The sequence below is a fragment of the Urocampus carinirostris genome, chromosome 13 (assembly GCF_059441175.1).
Source record: "Urocampus carinirostris isolate Australia breed hairy pipefish chromosome 13, RoL_Ucar_1.0, whole genome shotgun sequence".
NCBI lineage: Eukaryota > Metazoa > Chordata > Actinopteri > Syngnathiformes > Syngnathidae > Urocampus > Urocampus carinirostris.
In genome coordinates, this window is record NC_142361.1 from 30,380,683 (window position 1) to 30,402,468 (window position 21,786).

Genomic DNA, 21,786 nt, shown 5'->3' on the forward strand with positions numbered 1-21,786 from the left:
CACCTCATGCGTATTGAACCTCCAAAAAAACTACTGTTCAGTTGAAACAAATCTCCTGTCTTTTCCTTACTTCTTACTTCTTGACAGTTTCTATTCAAAAATCTATTCCTACCCATTTTGGGTGTGTTATAAACCCTTATATGGTTTGAAAATCAACTGAAAGGGTTTTATCCCATCATTCCATTACGCTAACCAGAAGAGAAAAAAAACATTTTTTAATCAAACCCTTACACCAGTTTACCCCCTTCTCCGCCACCCTTTGGAGATTAATTTCACACTCCATTATCAGTCAGAGCCCCTGCAGACACAAACGGAACCCCACTAATAGACCGCACTCTTGATTCCAATGAGTTTTCCCACCAGGCCGAAACATTCCAGTCAATGAGAACGCATGCATATAGGAAAACACGATCACAGTTTTACCATTTGTGTCTTTGATGTCAGATTTGTTTTTTTGCCCCATCATGTTGCTGCCTGTTGAGGAAAGGGGCTAGACGCAATCATGCACGCACTAGAGCAGGGGTCGGGAACCTTTTTGACTCAAAGAGCCATAAAAGCAAAATATATTAATTTTATTTTGGGAAAGAGCCACACCATATATTATGAGACAAATTTACTCAATTGCTAAACCCGCGCCCCAGACAAAAGCTTAGTCTTCAGCACATTTATTTTTGATGATTTGATAAAAATTATGAAAAGAGAATAATGCCAGAGCCCGTGTCCCAAAATCAACAAACATACCATTTTAAACTTGTGTCTTTCTTGCAATTACTCAAGATCGGTTAAACTCATTTTGACCCTTTTTTTCATACATATTGGTTTCAAAACCAGATGTAAGCTGTTATTTTGTAAAAACGTCACAACATTCTGCAAACAGGGAGCCTGATGTGCTTATGCGTAGGGCGAGAGATGGGAGGGAGTGCTTGCACTTTTTGCATAGCTCCACCCATCCCTCCCACTCACCCAATCAAAAAACTTTAAGTTCTCTTCAGGTGTTTTGGCGTATTTACAGTGTGTTCTGTGGATTCATCATAAGGTATCTGAACACTAAAGAGAGATCATATAGTGAGGTTTTATATAACGGATTCTTTAGCGATGTACAGCCAGAACGAGTTTTTTTTTTTTTTTCGTGTGACACCTTGACTGTAAATTGTAGTGAAAACGTGCCCTATATATTCTGCCAAGCACTATCTCAATGTCAGCTTTGGTTTGGCTTTGTGTGTATCTGAACAGGATTAGTTGCCTACGTTTTGGACGAGATGGAGAAAATTTGCATGCAATCGAATTTGTCTCCGAGCCATAGGTACTTATAGAAAGAGCCATATATGGCTCGCGAGCCATAGGTTCCCGACCCCTGCACTAGAGGATCAATCCAAATCTCGATATTATTGATACTGAGCGAGTACCGTATTTTCATGACTATAAGGCGCACCGGGTTATAAGGCGCACCCCCCAAAAATAGTTTTTTGTCCTATATTTTCCATACACAAGGCGCACCGGACTATAAGGCGCTACAGTGGGAACGTCAACAAAACAGTCAGATAGTTCAGTCAAATGTATTAACCCCTTAACATTCAGACGGCTCGCAAAGAAGCAAATACGTGTCTTGTTCTGTTTTTATTTTAATGTTCGAAATACAGTTTTCATTCATTCATTCCATATATCATTAGGAAGGATAAACTCTTGGTGTGGTGGGATTCAAGAAATGCCAATAATTTCTTTGTTTCTATTTTCTTTTTCGCGGGCAACTGTGTGGACAGCAAAGTAAGAGTTTAATTGTGCAGGGAATTGTGGTTCTTTACTGTGCATATGACAATAAGCACTTTGGATTGAATTGAATTTAAAAATAGACTCATCACAGAAACATCAAGATCAGACAGGAACAAGATACTGGGAAAATATAAAGTAGCTCACCAAAGTCGTCTTGCAGCCATCATGTCCTATAATAATACGCAACCATGGTCCTCTTACAGCCATGAGTGTAGTAAATCCAACTGTGTAGAATATTTAGACACTCCAAAACACGCAATAATGCCGACAAAAGAAATAAATCAGACACGAAGCATCTGCATCGATGGATGTTGCTTGTTGCTAGCTGTCTGTTTAGCCCCATAACTCCTGTTTACAAATACAGACTACAGGAGTAAAAATGTTTTCTCCTGGTCGTAGAGCAACCAAACATGTGATCTTTTTCGGCCAATTGCAGGCTTTGTTTTGCCCCGCTTTAGCCTACGCGAGCCTGTAAATGCTAAAAAGGACCCGCCTTCTTTACCTCTGAATAACTTTAGCCAATAGTGACCTATTCAAATGATGATTGACACTTTAGTTAGGAAATGAAACGCCGGTATATATATCCTAGCATACACCGCGGACTACTTCGCCTACAGGGGGAAATCTAGTCGGCAGCTGCTTGCCTTAGATGAGAGACCTTGCGACTTAATATATATATATACCAGTACAAGGCTCACTGTATTATAAGGCGCATGGTCAGCTTTTGAAAAAATTAAAGGCTTTTAGGTGCGCCTTATAGTCGTGAAAATACGGTACTTGGATCAATATCATTGTCCTGAGATTGACATTATCTTCCCATTTTAACCATACTTTCATTTTGTTAGTAGGTCATAAACGTATACACACATTCAAACTTTAAAATTTGATCCAATTGTGTTTACACTTGAATTGCTATCCTGACTTAATTTTGAAAATATTGTGCACTTGATTTTTTTTCATCTGAGTCTTTTGACTTTTGTTCTGTAACAGTTGCAATATACACACTGTTTTTGTCTGCATGGTAGTTATTTAAAGAGACAGTCCGTATTATTTAGCACCTCACAGTGGTAAAATAAGGTAATTCATCAAAAATCCATCAACTATCATATAAACATGTATTTCTCTCTAAATACTCAAATGTTACATTTATTTGCGTGTAGACCTAAGATTTATGGCCCGAGCCCGAACCCGAACCCGAACCCGAGGCAATTTCGGGCCGGGTCGGGCCTGAAATGTCATTCATACGGTCGGGTTGGGTCGGGTTCGGTCCTGCTTTTTTTTTTTTTTTTTTTTTTTTTTTTTTTTTTTTTTAATTAATTAATAATTATAAATATATGTTCATTAAAAATATATACTTAAACTATGTATGGATACTAGACCAAGGAATACTTGTTATAAAATAAATAATTTGGATAAAACGGAGAAGGAGCTGTAATTGCTTTTAACGGAGCCAGAGCATGCTCTGTGCACATGACGTGACGTGAATGCTGTCCTCTTAATAATCTTCCCCTCCGCAAATTCGCGTGATTTTGGCCTGGTATCCCCGATATGGAGTCGGACCAACAAGAAGTTAAGGATAAACTCAAGAGAGGAGAACTGACGAGGAAAACGCACTCTGGTAAGAGTGAAGTGTGGAGCAATTTCAAATTGATAGTAGAAAAGCTCGCTTTATTGTTTTAATAAGCGTTTTATATAGAATACGATCAGGGGGGGGGGGAATTTGCATAGGAGTCGGAAAAGGGCACAACACGTCAACACCCCCTCAATGAAAGTGCTGCGCTAAAATCTTAAGGACGTACTACTACTGCTGCTGTGGATTATGGCCCAATGATCAAGTCGTCAAAATGACGGACGCCCTTAAATGTTTTCGCTACCTCAAAAAAAAAAAACCGTCAATGACAGATTGTCGCTTAATGTAACATCTGCAGTGCAGACACAGAAATATAAAAGATGTAAATGTTTATACAGTTTTATTTAACTTAGGCCTAGATGTTGTAACAAAAGGCAGAGTTTAATTTGTTATCATAAATCACCCCTCCTTCTAAATAAAATATGTAATTTCGGGCCCCTTTCGGGCCGGGCCAGCAAATCCAGTTAATTAGTCGGGCTCGGTCCGGGTCGGGTTTAATACCCCTCGGGCCTGCGTCGGGCTCGGGTGCTTTTTTTTGGCCCGATCTTACCTCTATTTGCGTGAGATGAGCCTCACCAATAAAAAGCTTCCATAATTGTCTACCATCTTGCTGCTACGGGTACCCAAAACCCTCAAAAAGGCTGGGTAAAAAATGGTGTGTTTGGTGTCTGTATTTTGTATTCTTGTGCTTTTTTAATAGCACTCGGGTTGTACTACACAAAACTGCGAAATACAGTGATCAAATAAAACACTGTCCCTTTAGTTCAGAAGAAAAAGTAGCACCTAAAATATTTGTGGTGTGTTAATTGTTATCATAAACTAGCTCAAGGGGCAGGGAATTTGCATTTATTTAAAAAAAAAAAAAAGAGCCTAGGGGGCGCTTCCAAACTTCCGCCATCTTGTTGTTCCGGGTAAAAAAGGTTGGACATAAAAATGAGAAGTAAATCTGTGTTTTGGTCGCTTTGAGTCGCCGTAGTTTGTATTAATGAGCCTTTTTAGCACTCGTTTTCAGTTGCTGACCATATGGTATTAGTGGTAAAATACACAAGGTCCCTTTAATAATGATAAAAAAAAAAAAACTTTTAGTGCCTAAAATATTTGTGCTGTGTTCATCGTTACCATAAACTAAATCAAGGGGGGAGGAAATGTGTACGTATTTTGCATAAGATAAGCCTCACCTAAACGGAGGTTTTAAAATTGTCCGCCATCTTGCTGCTACAGGTACTCATAAACTTCCAAAATGCTGGGCAAAAAAATTAGAACTAAAACAGTGTGTTTTGGTCACTTCGAGTCGCTGTTATTTTCATTCTTATGCTTTTTTTCGGAACTCGTTTTTCAGGTGCACTACACCATACTGCAAAATTTAGTGGTCAGGAAAATACACACTGTCCCTTTAATAAGTAAAAACATTATGCCTGAAATATGTGTGCAGTGTTTAGCGTTACCATATACTAACTCGAGTGTGGAGGAAATTTGTACCTATTTTGCATAAGATGAGCCTCACCTAAAGGGAGCTTCCATAATTGTCCGCCATCTTGCTGCTACAGGTACTTATAAACTTCCAATATTCAAAAAAAATCGGAAGTAAAACAGTGTTTTGATCACGTAGTTTGTATTCTTGTGATTTCTTTTGGCACTTGTTTTCTATTGAACTACACCCTAATGAAACATTTAAAGGTCAGATAATACACACTGTCCCTTTAATGCACAGGTGTCAAACAGGCGGCCCGCGGGACGGATCAGGCCCACTAAGGGATTGAATGCGGCCTGCGAGACAACACTCAGAGAAGCGCAAGAGAAAAACAAGCTGCAGGTTGAAATATGTCAACTTGATGTTGCCAAAGCCAGGTGCCTCTCACAAAGACACTGTACTTGTATTTATTTCTCTCTCTCTCTCTCTCTCTCTCTCTCTTTCTCTCTCTCTTACCCCTTTTCTCCCACTCTCTGTCTCTGTCTCTTTCACTCTCCATGTCTCTCTTTTTCTCTTCTTTTGTTGCTTTATGTCTCTTTCTCTCTCTGTGTCTTTTTAACTTATTTTGCTCTAACTTCCTTTTTTCCTTTTCTCTCCTTTCTCTTTCTATCTTCCTACCCTTTGCACTTTCTTTTCTCTTTTCTCTCCTTCTGTCTTTCTATTTCTCTTTGGATTTCTTTTTTCCTCTCCCTTTCTTTCCCCTTCTCTCATGACTTCTCTTTTTTTCTATTTTGTTTCTATTGCTCTCTCCCTCTCTCTCTTTCTCTTTCTTTATCCCGCCCTCTCTCCTTTTCCCTCCCCCTTTCGCTTATTTCTTTATCTCTTTTTTCTTTCTCTTTAATCTACTAGTCCGGCCCCCGACAGAATGTTTGTTCTATCGTGTGACACCCCTGCTTTAATGAATAAAAAACATTATAGTGCCTAAAATATTTGAGCTGTGTTCATAGTTATCAAAAACTAATTCAAGGAAGGTAGGTGTTGAATTATTAAATGCAAAAACATATCGGAGCGCTATAGATCGATACTACCGTGTACTTACTTGGATTAGATCCAAACCAAAATCCCCAGTATAACCCGCTGCCAGCACGCACAAACATCTACTCTGTGTGAAAAATGACATGAAAAACCTGAAGGTCTCTGGCAGTTACTTTGGAAAAAGTCAATGATTTTTCAATAAGTCTTTGCTCAAGGCTAATTCCTGTCAGTGCAATTGCCAGTGGATGAGTTGGACGTGTAGCTTTGCAAGTAAGACTTGAAGGCTGCTTAATGTGCTCCTCCATCACACTTTCTTGAATGAGCCCAATAAGCAACGGCAGTATATTGATTTACATTCATCCGTTTTTAATCTTAGAATGTGTTTTATTGAATGATTATATAGTATTTTTTGTTATACTTTTGGACACGCTGACTGCTTAAACCTGCCATGTCCAAAGTCTGGCCCGGGGGACAGTTCCAGTCCTGTCAGGACCAGAACAGAGACAGGACCCGTTTCTCACAAATTTTATTGGAAGGAGAAAGGGTTGCCCCCACGATTCGGTGATTGCTGGACGCGGGAAACAGATCGCTCTGAACACGGAAGTGGATCTTCCATGGCGAGGGATGGCGGTGTCGGGAACGGGAAAACGGGTCAGTAGCCGGGACAGTGGAGCAGAAACGTGGTCGGGGTCGGAAGCGAGTCGTAAGCCGGGAAAGGAGAGTAGACGTGGTCAAGGACAAAAAGAGGTCGAAGCCGGGGGACAGACACGAGCAAAAACAGGTGGGATTTAGGCTCGAAAAAAAAGGCTTGCCTAGTGTTAACTGAGGTTCGCGAACGGACTGACAAAAGGCGACATACAGGAGTGGGTTTAAATAGGGACAGGGAGCCAATCAGAGTCCGAGGCAGTTGGCGCCAAAGGAGCGGGCACAGGTGATTCACATCGGTAATCATGACAGGTCCGTGATCAAATATTTCCTAGCACGCAGCATCTGTCATAGAATCGATAATATCTGGCTCGCCAATAATGTTGACCACAGTATAAAATACATTTTTAGCCAAAAAAAAACACCACAATTTCACCACATGATGGCAGTAGTCCTTAGGCCACCACCCTTTGCTTTGTGTGAGAATTGTAGCCCACCCCATTTCCGACATGGCGACTGTAATTAAAAAAAAAGTTGACTGTCGCGACTGCCGCTTCCAGGACAAGTGGAAATTGGAGTCTTTTTTTTTTACCAAAATCCAAAACAACTGCCTAATTTGCCAAGAGACTGTGGTTGTTTTCTAAGAATATAACATAAAGAGCACTGCCAGACCAAAGATGCTGACTACAAAAAGCTAACTGGAAACGAATGCTGTGAAAAGGTGAAGCAAGTGGAAGCTGTTTTAACGGCACAGCAGCGCTTTTTCAGAAAACACTGAGAATTAAATTAAAATGCTACAAAGGCACGCTACGAGGTCGCGACGCTGGTCTCCAAGCACTGCAAACCTTTTACGGAGGTTGAATTTATTACCGACAATTCAAAGAATGCAAAGCTGAATTGTCGGCCCTCACACATATTCAGTATACCAAATCTGGCTATCTTTATGAAGAGTTGACACCCCTGGCTTAAACAATTGCCATTAGAATGAATCGATTTATCATAATAGGCATGTTGTCAGAGGGTATATGTTTACATGTCTTAAATGTCTTTGAACTTTACCAAGTTTTATCAGACCCATACCAATACTTACACTTCGGGTAGTAGATACGGATACCACATACTGATACCATTAATACTTAAAATTGCATTACATATAGAAAGAAAAAGCTGACATTTTATCAAATAATGTTTTTTTCTTTGACATTGCATTTAATTAATTCCAGATTCCCAATAATTCATAATTCGGTCACTGATTGTCAAATCTAGAAGATATAAGAGACCATCATGAGTATTGATACTATTAAAAAGTGTAATATTCGCATTGATACCTGCTATCGGTATTATTGTAGGCTCAAGATCAGGTAAGTACATGCTAAGGCGCCGGTCACACAGCCGTTTGCAGCTGAATCACGGCCAGAAATTTCTGCCTGTGAGGCGGACGCTATTGGACGCTTTGAGATCGCCATACAGACGAGATACAGCAGTGCTTAACACGCGGTCGGAAATTCGCGCGCGGGTGGCAGCGCGAAAAAGTTTTGCGCTGCTCAATTCTTTAGAGCGCGGGTACACAGCCTTTCACGGGCGTATCGAGGCTGAATCACGGCCAGAAATTTCTGACGCTGTTGGGCGCTGTCGGACGCTTTGAGACCGCCATTGTCACGGTCGCCTTGGTGACCAGTCTGCCCCGCCCTCTGGGCAACAGCTGAAGCAGTTCCACTAATTGTGGGTCTGCTATTTAAGGCTGCATTGTGGGCTCTGCGGTTGCTGGTTCATTACTTATATACACAATCCCGGTCTGTCATGCTTGTCCTGTTTTAGTCTGTTATGCCTTGTCATGTTTTAGTCTGTTAAGCCTTCACCTGCCTGTCAAGTCTCGACAATCCGTCAAACAACGGATCGAAGATTCACGTCTTGTCATTCCTTCCTTCCAATAAAACTTATGGATCGTCAACGCATTTGAGTTCTCCCTTCATGACTCCTGCCTCCGTTCTGGTCCGGTCACCTCTTCATCCCCGCCACGCCTCGTGACAGAATGAACCAGCCAACAAATAGAACTCAGCGAACGATCCCAGCGCGACTTGGGGAGAGCTGGAGAGCGCAGTTCGGCAGGCGCCTACTGAGTTGGCCTTCCCTGCCCGTTCGAACCACGGCCCCGCCCGTCGTGGTCCTTGCTGTGCCTCGAATGGGGTCCCGGGAAGAATTGACGCCTCCCTGTTCGACCCTCATGCCTGCCTGCCCGACTCCCGTGCCGATTGCCTGCTATTCCGTCTCCCCTGCGTGCCAGTCCGACTCCGACTCCGCTGCCCGTCGGGCCGACTCCGACTACGCTGCCTGCCAGTCCGACTCCGCTCCTCCTGTTTTGCCGGTTCTGATTTTGACTCTCTCATGTCTTGTCTGTTCTGATTTTGACTCTCTCATGTCTTGTCTGTTCTGATTTTGACTCTCTTATGTCTTGTCTGTTCTGATTTTGACTCTCTCATGTCTTGTCTGTTTTGATTTTGATCCTCTCATGTCTTGCCTGTTCTGATTCCGCCTGTCCTGTCTGAATCGCCACTCTGAACCCGAACCCCCTGAGTCTGACTCTTCTGAACCCGAACCCCCTGAGTCTGACTCTTCTGAACCCGAACCCCCTGAGTCTGACTCTTCTGAACCCGAACCCCCTGAGTCTGACTCTTCTGAACCCGAACCCACTGAGTCTGACTATTCTGAACCCGAACCCCCTGAGTCTGACTCTTCTGAACCTGAACCCCCAGAGTCTGACTCTTCTGAACCTGAACCCCCTGAGTGCGACTCTTCTGCATCGGCCTGACCTGAGTGCGACTCTTCTGCATCGGCCTGACCTGAGTACGACTCTTCTGCATCGGCCTGACCTGGGTGCGACTCTTCTGCATCGGCCTGTCCTGAGTGCGACTCTTCTGTAGAGGCCTGTCCTGAGTGCGACTCTTCTGTAGAGGCCTGTCCTGTTTACCTGTTCTGATTTTGCCTGTCCTGTTTACCTGTTCTGATTTTGCCTGTCCTGTTCTCGTCGGTTCTGCCTGTCTGTTATCCCCTGTCCAGTTTGCCCACCAGACCCCCTCCCTGCCGAGCGCCGATTCCGATCCGCCCGACGCAGATGGCGCCTGCCTCTCCCCGTTCCTGCGTGTTCGGAGGAGGGAGCGGGGTTGCCCCAATCGCGAGCGTCAACATTCCAGGGCGTGAGGTTGTAATTTTTTCTGTTTGGGACCTCGGGAGCTGTCCCTTAAGAGGGGGGCTCTATCACGGTCGCCTTGGTGACCAGTCTGCCCCGCCCTCTGGGCAACAGCTGAAGCAGTTCCACTAATTGTGGGTCTGCTATTTAAGGCTGCATTGTGGGCTCTGCGGTTGCTGGTTCATTACTTATATACACAATCCCGGTCTGTCATGCTTGTCCTGTTTTAGTCTGTTATGCCTTGTCATGTTTTAGTCTGTTAAGCCTTCACCTGCCTGTCAAGTCTCGACAATCCGTCAAACAACGGATCGAAGATTCACGTCTTGTCATTCCTTCCTTCCAATAAAACTTATGGATCGTCAACGCATTTGAGTTCTCCCTTCATGACTCCTGCCTCCGTTCTGGTCCGGTCACCTCTTCATCCCCGCCACGCCTCGTGACAGCCATATAGACGAGATACAGCAGTGCTTTACTCGCGGTCGGAAATTCACACGCGGTTGGCTGCGCGAAAAAGTTTTGAGCTGCTCAAAACTTTGAGCCCGTGTTAACCGCGGGCGGCACACGAGGTAATGACGCGGAAATGACGCGGAACGACGTGCTCTGGCCGCGGCCAGGGCGTGGTTACACATGGGTAGGACGGGAAATTTCAGCGGGTAATCGTGGGTGGAGCATGGTAATAGCATGTCCTGCGCCTGTATCGCGGTGTTATTACGTGAAATTAGCGTGTTACGCGTGTGACGGTCAAACGCCTTTCTCCGCGTATATACAGCGCGATTTTCCGAGCACACGTCAGTTGTGCTCGAGACGTCAAGGGGTGAACATGGATCCCCGTCACCGTAGTGACCTCGTCTTAATCCATTTTTATTTCTTGACATTTCTTTTCATTTCATAACAAGATAATAAAATAAAAATGTGTAGGAGTCGGATTTGGGCACAACACCGGCTCGGGAGCTCTTATACCCGTGGTCCACACGAGAAAATGACGCGGAAATGACGCGATGAGGAAGCGGAACAGTCGCCGGCGTCTGTTTTGCGGGCATACCACCGATGAACAGCAGGTTGGCCAATTTTGTGCATTTTCCATCGCGGGCAACCACGGGCAAAAAAAAAAAACGCAAAATTTTAGCCGTGATTCAGCCGCAAACGGCTGTGTGACCGGCCCCTATATTATAGGAAATAGGACCTTTTATCAGTTTATTAAATGTCTTCCGAGAGCGCCGGTCTCCTGGTGATCCCAAGAGCCAAGAAGTGTTCCGCTGGTTCGAGAGCGTTCTCCATCCGGGCACCGGTGTTGTGGAATGCTCTTCCCCCTGAGATCCGATCTGCAACCTCGGTGGAAATGTTTAAATCTAGGCTTAAAACTCACTTCTACTCTATAGCATACGAGTAACCTAATCTTATATGTAATAACTTGTGAAGCCCTTAGAGACTAATTGTGATTAAGGGCTATACAAATAAAAATGACTTGACTTGACTTGACTGTATTTTTGACTGTTCTGCTACTTGTTTCTAACCCGTAACCTGACATGTTTTTGTTCGTAGTACTTTGGTAGTTTGTTAGTTAACCCTCGCCATGCTAATAGCATGCTAACACTCAGATGCATGAGGATGTATTCAAGTCTTTTGAAGCAAGTCTAATGTTATTTGACAAGGACTGCTAAAGAAGAATCATCATGGTAAGGTAGATTAATATGTACTTGTGTGTTATTTCATGATCAACAAAATGTGTAAAGTGATACCCGATGACATAATTTTTCCCAAAATGTGTCAAAATGTTTGTTCCTTAATGAACAGAAACACATGGACTGGCTACTCAGCATTGTCACTCATCTAATCTAAAATGCTAGCTTCTGGTTTGCTCACATATTAGACGATAGAAGGCTAGCAGCCAAGTACAATGATGCTAAGGTAGATGAATATGAGCTAGTACGTTACCTAATGATCAACTAAAACGTGTGAAGCGATGATTGATGACTTAATACTTAAAATTCAGACACGAGTCTAAATATTAGTTCCTTACTGATGAAATAGCCACAAACACCTTCCCGCTACTCAACATTGCCAACTGTCAAAGCTAACATGCTAACAGCTGTTTTGCTCAGGTACCAGATGATAGAAGCCTAGCAGCCAAGTACAAGGGTGCTAAGTTAGATAAATATATAAAAATACCTCAAGTGTGCTGTTTCATAATCAACAAAAATGTATAATGTGATAACTGATGACTTAATATTTTCTAAAATGCATGCCAGAATGTTGGTTTCCTAATGAACAAACCGCCACACTTACACACTTGCTACTCAGCATTGCCACGTGTCTTAGCAAACATGCTAACAGCTGGTTTGCTCATGTATTAAATAATAGCAGGCTAGTAGCCAACTACAAAGGTGGTAAGGTAGATTAATATGTAGTAGTGTGTTATTTCATGATCAACAAAATGTGTAAAGTGATACCCGATGACATAATTTTTCCCAAAATGTGTCAAAATGTTTGTTTCTTAATGAACAGACACACATGGACTGACTACTCAGCATTGTCAGTCTTCTAAGCTAAAATGCTAGCTGCTGGTTTGCTCACGAATTAGACGATAGAAGGCTAGCAGCCAAGTACAATGATGCTAGGGTAGATAAATATGAGCTAGTATGTTACCTAATGAGAAACAAAACATGTGAAGCGATGATTGATGACTTAATTCTTCTGAAAATTCAGACACGAGTCTAAATATTAGTTCCTTAATGATGAAACAGCCGCAAACACCTTCCTGCTACTCAACATTGCCAAGTGTCAAAGCTAACATGCTAACAGCTGTTTTGCTCGGGTACCAGATGATAGAAGCCTAGCAGCCAAGTACAAGGGTGCTAAGTTAGATAAATATATATAAATACCTCAAGTGTGCTGTTTCATAATCAACAAAAATGTATAATGTGATAACTGATGACTTAATATTTTCTAAAATGCATGCCAGAATGTTGGTTTCCTAATGAACAAACTGCCACACTCACACACTTGCTACTTAGCTAACATTTTCACATATCGGATGCAGCCAAGTACAAAGGTGCTAAGGTAAATGATTATGTGTAATGTGTTATATAAACACAAACAAACATGTGTGAAAGAATAACTGGTGATTTTATTCTCTAAAAATGTAAAAACACATATAAAGTTTGTTTATGAACAAACAAGATCACACACGCACTCACTACTCAGCCTCACCACTTGTATTGTTGTCCCTCTCAATATCACATAATGAATGCATGTTTCCCATCAGCCTCCTGGAACCGCCACGGAAGAACACACACCGCGCCTTTTTGGCCGGCTCTTAAGGTATTACGCCATTACACATCTAGATCTTTCCAATCGCAACTGACGCACAAGCCATCAGTGCTCGGCGAGATGGGACCGTGAATTGGAGGAGAAAGAATATAACTATTGCCAAGCCGACTGTCCTCCGCACGCTATTAGCTTCTTTATCCTTAGATTGGAAGTCAGCGTGCGATAAGAGACAAAGAAAGAGTCCGTCAGAGAAAGTAAAAGAGGCGGAAAAGAAATGAAAACGGGTCGAAATGGAAAAATAGGAGAAAATGATAGCGGGCAAAGAGCAGTCATCACTCATCCCCTCGTACGATGTTCTATAAAACAAACGAGCGCCGGCCTCTGTAATTACACTGCTTGGCGATGGACGGAGGAAAGAAAATGGCTTGGCGTTCCCCCCCTATCCCCAAATGAAGTGTCAGAGCACAAACTGAGGAGGGCGGCAAAGGCAGGGCATGAATTATCACTGGGAAACAAACAGCGGCAGCCATGCATGAACATACGTAGACGTTTTTGCTTGTTTGTTTACCTTTCGGTCCACACAGGCTACCGAGCGTCCGGCCATACGATTGGCCACATCTCTGTGTTCGTTAATGTCGTCATTGAGCAGATCTTCGAATCGTCCTTTTCGGAACTTGAACAGTTTGTCCGTATACGTCGCACGACCTGAAGAAAAACGCAAAAATTGTCAAGGTATCCATCCAGCAACATAGTATTTTCAGATTATGAGAACAGTTATCCTTCGTTTTTCATGGGATTTCGTTCCAAAAAGGTCCCAGGATAGTCAAAACCCACAAAGAAAAAAAATATTTACCAATGTATTTGTTAAACACTCTATTTGTCATGATTACTCTTTTGACGCCAACTGCCTCGGACTCTGATTGGCTCCCGATCAGTACTTGTACCCAGTCCTGCCTGTCCCCTTTTGTCAGTCCGTCAGCGAACCTTAGTTAACACTAGGCAAGTGTTTTTCGACCCTGATTCCCACCTGTCCCGTTTTTTGCTCCTGTCTGTTCCCCCGTTCAACCCATTTTTGATCCTGTTAACACTAGGCAAGTGTTTTTCGACCCTGATTCCCACCTGTCCCGTTTTTTGCTCCTGTCTGTTCCCCCGTTTCGACCTGTTTTTGATCCTGACAACGTCTACTCTCCTGTCCCGGCTTTCGACCTCTTTTCGTCCCGACCACGTCTTCTCTCCTATTCTGGCTCACGACTCGTTTCCAACCCCGGCCACGTTTTTTTCTCTCCTGTCCCAGCGACTGACCCGTATTTTCCGTCCCCGACACTGCCATCGTTCGCTTCACTTCTGCGCTCTGGGCACAATCCGAGTATCAGAACGGCCTGCTTCCCACGTCCAGCAATCACCGGATCGTGGGCACAACCCTTCTCTTTCTTCCGATAAAACTTGTGAGAAACAAGTGGGTCCTGTCTTCGTTCTGGTTTTGTCAGGGTCGAAAAAAAGGCTTGTTTAAACGGAGGTTCGCAGACGGGCTGACAACAGGAGAGTGACAGGACAGGGTTTAAATAGGGACAGGGAGCCAAATGAGCGGGCGCAGGTGATTCCAATCAGTAATCATGACAAAAACCTCAAAAAGTAAAGCAAAACACAGCAAGGGATTACTGTAAATAAATTATCTTTCAAAATACAATCAGTATGCCTGACTAAACAGCAGAAGTTCAGAAGAAGCACATATTGACTTTTTTTGTACAATGTCATTGCTTTTCCGATGGTCTTTAAAACTTGGAAAAAGCTTTTTTTAGTGCGCTGTGGAAATATAAAACAATAAATATATCGTTTAAAAAAAAAAGCTGAAGCAAGCATGCTTTGTAAAAGTTTTCAATCAGGAAACTTTTTCGACGAAAGAATGGAAATACTTCTGTCAAGGAATGTTCCTCACTCTGATGTTTTAAAGCACTTTTACCGGAAAAGGCGTTGTTGGTGTTGAGTACGTAAATCTCCTCTCGGCCGTCTCCATCAATGTCACAGGCTGTTACCCCGATAGCGTTGCCTTGGCGGTCCCTCAGCGCGTAAAACGGGGAACTGCTATCGTCCACGGCGATGTTGATGAGTCTCTTCTTCTGCTTGTCGAATTTCAGCACCAGGTTAGGACCGTTGTATCTGCAAATGTGAGGAATAGGAAGCAAAATCATCCGTATTGTCAACTGTCAAGATACTATATTAGCGGATTATTTTCTGTAGGCGAGGTACTAAATTATATCCACGACGATTGTGAGGGTTTGATAGGCTGTGTTATATTTATTCATAAAATGCACTTATTACAAGCTCAAAAAACAACAGTGTGCAGAACCTGATCCAATTAACCAACTGCACCACAATTTCGACCAGCTTTTATTTGGTCTGGGTCTAGTCCACGGGTCTCAAGTAGACCCCAAAGGGCAAGTTAGTAGCCCATGTTATATTTTTAAAATAGCTCACCAGCACTGGATCATTGTGATTTTCTAATACGTATAATTTTTTGTGGTTGTCTATTTAACCCTATTTCAATAGTTAACCTGGTAGAGCATAGTAACAACATAGTAATAACATAATATGTTGTTATTTTAGAAATGCATATTATACTGTCCAGTTTCAAAAAGCTTGAAAAGTCCTGGTTAGTCCATTCATTTGTCAGTGGCACTTGGGGCGTATAATGAAGAACATTGTATCAGTTAATTTAGAATTACCAAACATTTGTTTTATTATAAAGGGACAGTGTGTGTTTGACTACTAAGTTTCATTGTATTGCGTCGTGTAGCTGAAAACAAGGGCTAAAAGTGCAAGGAAGAATACAAACTCCCGAGAGTCAAAGTGACTTCTTATTCTCATTATTTTGCCCAGACTTTAGCAAGGGTTTGTCACGATTGCCCATTGCCCTCACTTGGCCCCGTTTGGCGCCAGCTGCGGCTCGTTGCTTGATTGGCTTCCCTCCTATTTAAACTAAGTGCTCTCATTCACTCCTTGTCAGTCCGTCAACGAAGACTTGAATTTTGACCCTGTCCGGTATCCTGCTCGTGTATCCAGTATCCGGTATCAACCCCGTCTGTCTCGTGCTGTCCAGTATCTTGCCCCCGTCTCCAGTATCGGTTATCGATCCCGTCTGTCTCGTACTGTCCAGGATCTTGCTCCAGTCTCCAGTATCCGATATCAGTCTTGTCTGTCTCCTCCTGCCGGGTATCTTGCTCCAGTATCCGATATCAATCCCGCCTGTCTCGTCCTGTCTCGTATCTTGCTCCCGTCTCCAGTATCTGGTATTGATCCTGTCTGTCTCCTCCTGTCTGGTATCTTGCTCCAGTCTCCAGTATCTGGTATCAATCTCGTCTGTCTCTTCCTGCGAGATATTTTGCTCCTGTCTCCAGTATCCGGTATCGATCATGTAGGTCTCATCCTGTCCGGTATCTTGCTCCAATATCCGGTATCGATCCAGTCTGTCCCGTCCGGTACCTACCCGTGTGTCCTGTATGGATCCCATCTGTCCTGTCCGGCCTCGATCTCGTCTGCCTCTGACTTCTCTGTCTCACTTCTTCCACCTAGCGAGCGTCGCATCCCTGGCGTTTGTGTTCACGCGCATGACTGGCCCTTTCCCGTAAAATAAAGCTTATGGGAAAACGTTACGCGTCTGGGTCCTCCCTCTGTTCGGGTTCCGACAGGGTTTTGGGTACCCATGAAAGCAAGATGGCAGACAATTATGTCAGGATGATGCTATGTCCAAAAAATACAAATATCTTTGAGTATTACAAAAATGCATGTTTAGATGCTAGTGCATGTATTGTTGCTTATTATTTAAATCAATATGTATTTATTTTTTTATTGAATGACGTTGTCGTTTGTATTACTGGGTGCGCAAAATAACGCACACTGTCCCTTTAACATTTGCACGCCTGTGAACCTGAGCCAGATTGTCATGTGAAAAAGTCTCTAAATCTGTTTTTGTCTGTTCAGTATGTAAATCGTCCCTCAATCGTAAATACAAAAGTGTCAGGACCAGAACGGAGACAGGACACACTTGCGTTGTGTTTCTCACAAGTTTTATTCAAAGAAAGAGAAAGGGTTGTGCCCATGATCCGGTCATTGCTGGACTCGGGAAGCAGGTCGCTCTGAATGCGGAAGTGGATCTTCCGTGGCGAGCGATGGCTGTGTCGGGAACGGAAAAGCAGGTCAGTGGCCGGGACAGGAGAGCAAAAACGTGGTCGGGGTCGTAAGCGAGTCGTAAGCCAGGAAAGGAGAGTAGACATGGTCGGGGACAAAAGAGGTCGAAAGCCGGGACGGGAGAGTAGTCATGGTCAGGATCAAAAACGGGTCGAAGCCGGGGGACAGACAGGAGCAAAAACAGGTGGGAGTCAGGGTCGAAAAAGGCTTGCTTAGTGTTAACAGAGGTTCGCAGGCGGACTGACAAAATGGGACTGATAGGAGTGGGTTTGAATAGAGAAAGGGAGCCAATCAGAGTCTGAGGCAGTTGGCGCCAAAGGAGCGGGCACAGGTGATTCACATCGGTAATCATGAGAAAAAGTTATTCAAATATCAATTATTTTTTTAATCTAGCAACATTCAATGCATAGTTGCTTTCATGTAAAATACATTTCTCCAAAATCCATGTTTGAGTTGACTAATAGGGTTTCCTTATCCCCCTGAAATATTTGCAAGGGATATTTATTTTTCACATGACAGAACCAATAATCACAGTAAAAACACTGTAATTAAACTAGATGTTTTTACACTGATAGCTTCCTTCTACCTGTACAAAAAATAAAGAGCGATAAAAAGTGAACTGGATTTGGCTCTGTGGGGTGCCTTTTCAAAACACAAATGTAAAATTCAACAATTCAACTACTCCTTTGTTATCTGCCCATTTTTGTAAGTGTGGTTGTGTGCCAAATTATATTTTCCAAATCATGACGATACAAAACTACCCACTAACTAGTGGACAAAGTGTAGCACAGAAATTTCGAGCTGAAAAGGCTTTTATTTTCTTTACAGGCACTACCTCTTCTGCAATTATAAACCACATACCGTATTTATTTGTGTATAATACCCACCCCTATTTTTGTATTAAAATCGGTATAGCATTATTTCTTCCCCTTTTCACCTCAAACTAAGTATTGCAAGTGACAAAAGTTGTGAAGACGTGTGGCCATGAATGAAATATTTTATTGACAATGTAAACTATGAACACAGTACCAACATGAAACGTGCGATGTATTTATTTAATGTCCCTCAATCGAGTGCCTTTTTGTATGTCATCTATATCACTGGTTCTCAAATGGTCTGACTTCAGGACCCACCATTTAACCTTAGTGACAAGCTGCGACCTGAATCGAGAAAAATAAATATCAAATTCTCAAATGTATGCAATTGTCATGATTACTGATTGCCCTCACCTGTGCCCGCTCGTTTGGCGCCGGCTGTAGCTTGTTGCCTGATTAATTACCCTCCTATTTATACCCAGTACGCCAGTCTCTCCCTGTCAGTCCGTCAGCGAACCTCTGCTTATGCAAGGCAAGCACTTTGACTCTGGCTCCCGTCTGTCCTGTTTTTTCATCCGTATACGACTCGTCTGTTCCCGATTCCCCGTTTGTCTCCGGCTATCGACCCGTTTTGTCCTTTTGACCACACTCTGATCTCCCGCTCTGGCTAACGACCCGTTTTTGACCACCGACTACGCTCTGATCCTCCGCTTCGGCTATCGATACGTTTTGCCCGTTTGACCACGCTACGATCTCCTGTTCCCGCTCCAGGAGATCCACTTCCACATTCCAATCACGCTCCGATCCCGTGAGCGGCTTGCTTCCCTCGTCCAGCGAGCACCGGATCGCTGGCGTTTGTTTTCCTCTATATCTCAATAAACTTGTGAGTAAACGCTACGCATCTGGGTCCTCCTCCTGTTCTGCTTTTGACAGTAATGAAAAGATTGTGCAGTTTAAAGCAGATATGGTAGAATATATTCCCCTTTGTGTCAAAAACGAAACAAAATGACTCGCGAAACTATAACAACATCGTATATAGGCGACTCCCTAAAACTGCTTTAAACAAATTCAAAATATTACTAAACAATGTACCTAAACATCAATAACTATTTAATTATGTAGTTAAAATTTTCACATTTTGCAATAGTTTCCTTTTTTAACTCGATCGTTGTTGTCACTGTTTTTCACTTTTCCTTCCTTGTATCCCTAAATTTCTTTCTTCATTATTATGGGCAGAAAATGAAAAAACAAAAAAACAAATTCACAATACAATGAGATATGGTCTCTCTCAAACATGCCGATTGACTAGAAAGGTAGAAAAGATTTAGCAGGGCATTATCGCCATCACTGTTAAGGAGTGGAATTGATCCTCTTAGTTTTTCTTCTGATTAGCCTTATTTTGCCAAGGAAAATGCCCACAACCAACTGGAAATAGCTCTGTGATCTATATCACTGGTGGTCAACTAATTAAGCGCTCTCACCACCGTGACCTGGGTTCGATTCTCGTTGCACTCAATCTTTTGTGATCAGCGATATAGTTTGACTGATCATCATCCATCCATCCATTGTCTTCCGCATATCCGGGGTCGGGTAACAGGGGCAGCAGCCTTAAAAGCTAAGCCCAGACGTCTATCCCCAGCCACCTCCTCCAGCTCATCCGACGGGATTCCGAGACGTTCCCAGGCAAGCCTAGAGACATAGTCTCTCCAGCGTGTCCTGAGTCGCCCCCGGGGCCTCCTGCCGGTGGGACATGCCCGGAACACCTCCCGAGGGAGGCGTCCAGGAAGCGTCCTTATCAGATGCCGGAGCCACCTCAACTGGCTCCTCTCAACGCGGAGGATCAGTGGCTCTGTACAGAGTCCCACCCAGATGACTCAGCTTCTCACCTTATCTCTAAGGGACAACCGAGACACCCTGCGGAGGAAACTAATTTCGGCCACTTGTATCCGGGACTGTGTTCTTTCGGCCATGACCCAGATCGACTGGTAGATCGAGAGGGGCCACAATTCCTCTCGCCTGGACGCTGGTTACCGGGGCCCTGGTGGCCGGGACTTTGCTCACGAGGTCCGGCCGGGCACAGCCTGAAGGGACGACCTGGGTCCCTCTTCCCATGGGCTCACCACCTGTAGGAGGGGCCAAGGGGGTAGGGTGCGGCCGAGGGAGGGGTCCTTGGCGCGACGATCCCCGGCAACAGAAATTATTGAACAATTACACTTATATACAACAGTAAAACCTCATATACAATGCACAATAGAACGTCAAAATTTCACAAAAATGCTCGTTATACACAAATAAATATGGTAAATTTGATTTCTATTTAGTTGCGAGGAAAGTTTTTGAAGTTACTAATTATGGGGTCTATTAAAGCATAAAATAATGGATATTTAAGTGAAGCACTCAACTTTTCCAGCGAAGGTCATTATGTCAAAACGATCATACAAATGAAGGCCGTGATGATGTTCTTCTAGTGTAATGCCCTCTCGCTCAGAATCGCCGCTGAATGGGACGTCTATGCAGAAAAGACATTTATGAGGCGCGGCCATTTGCATCCATCTATCCGCAGCCAGTGAGGGATTCTTCGCCGCTTCATTGGTTAGAAGCAAGCTTGCCAAAGCATCTCCATCAGTGGTACTCTGTCCAATCTCATCCATTATCATCACATGAATGAGCACTAAGTCTTTTTAAGTCTTTTGCCTTTGTCTTCAACCTTTCGCTCAGAAAATGAAGTGCACCTCCAATCCGCATTTCGATAGCTATCACTCACAGGTTCAATCATCTGTTCAAATTTGCGTAATGAGCAAAATTAAACAACGTTGGCCCCTGCTACGAGACGGGCATTGAGGGTGGAATTTTTTCACTAAGTAGAGTGGTACCTCTTTTTACGATCACCTCTACATACAAGAATTTCGATACACGTGTTTTTCTAAACAAAAATCTGGTTCATGAGCAGTACCAGGGGCTAACAATAGAGACCCCTCAACGTTAGCGACCGCTCTAGGTTCGGTTCAATCTGCACACATGCTTCCTATAAGTTTGTTTTGTCTTTTTAATCACATTTTATAGAATCTCCTTTTTGTGGCTTGTCTGAGAAACAAAAGAGACTGATGACAGTTAAATCGAAACAAAATATTAAAAAAAAAGGGCATGAGCGCTTTGTTTGTGTGAGTGACCAAGCCAAGAAATACAATCGGTAAGCAGCGAGTGCCGATCACAAAGCCATGGCTACGAAAATAATTGAACCCATTAACGTTCCGACGACCGCCAGACTTTTGATGAACAAGTCACTGAAATATGTCATGCTACATATCATTGGATAGCTTCAACTCTTGGGATTTGAGATATGACTATTTCAAAATACACTCATCACAGAAATCCAGAACAGTCTGAAACAGGATACCTGAAAACTATTAAACTGAGTTAACCCATCATTACGTCACCTGGCCGTCTTAAAATTATTTCAATGGCTTCGTTACATCAAGGAAAATCCACGGAATCCAACTGTGTAAAACATTTCCTCCAAAACACACGAGAGTGCCGACAGATAAACAGAAATCAACCTAAAAACACTTTTGCTTCGTTGGACACTGCTTGTTAAAATTTGTTTGTTTCGCTTCAAAACTTCCCTTTGAAAATAAACAGACGTAAAATCGTAAAATTATTCCCAATATGGTAGTTAGCCCTCTCCTTTTTATTGACACCTTTGTCAGCCAATAACAAGCTTTTTTAATGATCCACAGGCTACGTTAGCCTATATGAGCCTGTTTGATAAAACAGAGATCGCCTTCAATAGGTCCACATATCCTCAAACAGTAATAACCAAATCGAACCATGATTGACA

At 43.2% G+C, this 21,786-nt stretch overlaps 1 protein-coding gene across 1 annotated transcript in view; it reads right to left on the bottom strand.

The window, feature by feature from the left end:
• The window catches only part of LOC148354287 (cartilage acidic protein 1-like), a 75,630-nt gene that overhangs the window by 43,716 nt on the left and 10,128 nt on the right, over positions 1–21,786 (bottom strand). The window contains exons 3-4 of the mRNA XM_088351593.1: positions 14,909–15,105; positions 13,517–13,653 (exon numbers count right to left, since the gene is read on the bottom strand). Coding sequence (XP_088207719.1) covers positions 13,517–13,653; positions 14,909–15,105 — 334 coding nt within the window. The remainder of the gene's footprint in view (positions 1–13,516; positions 13,654–14,908; positions 15,106–21,786) is intronic.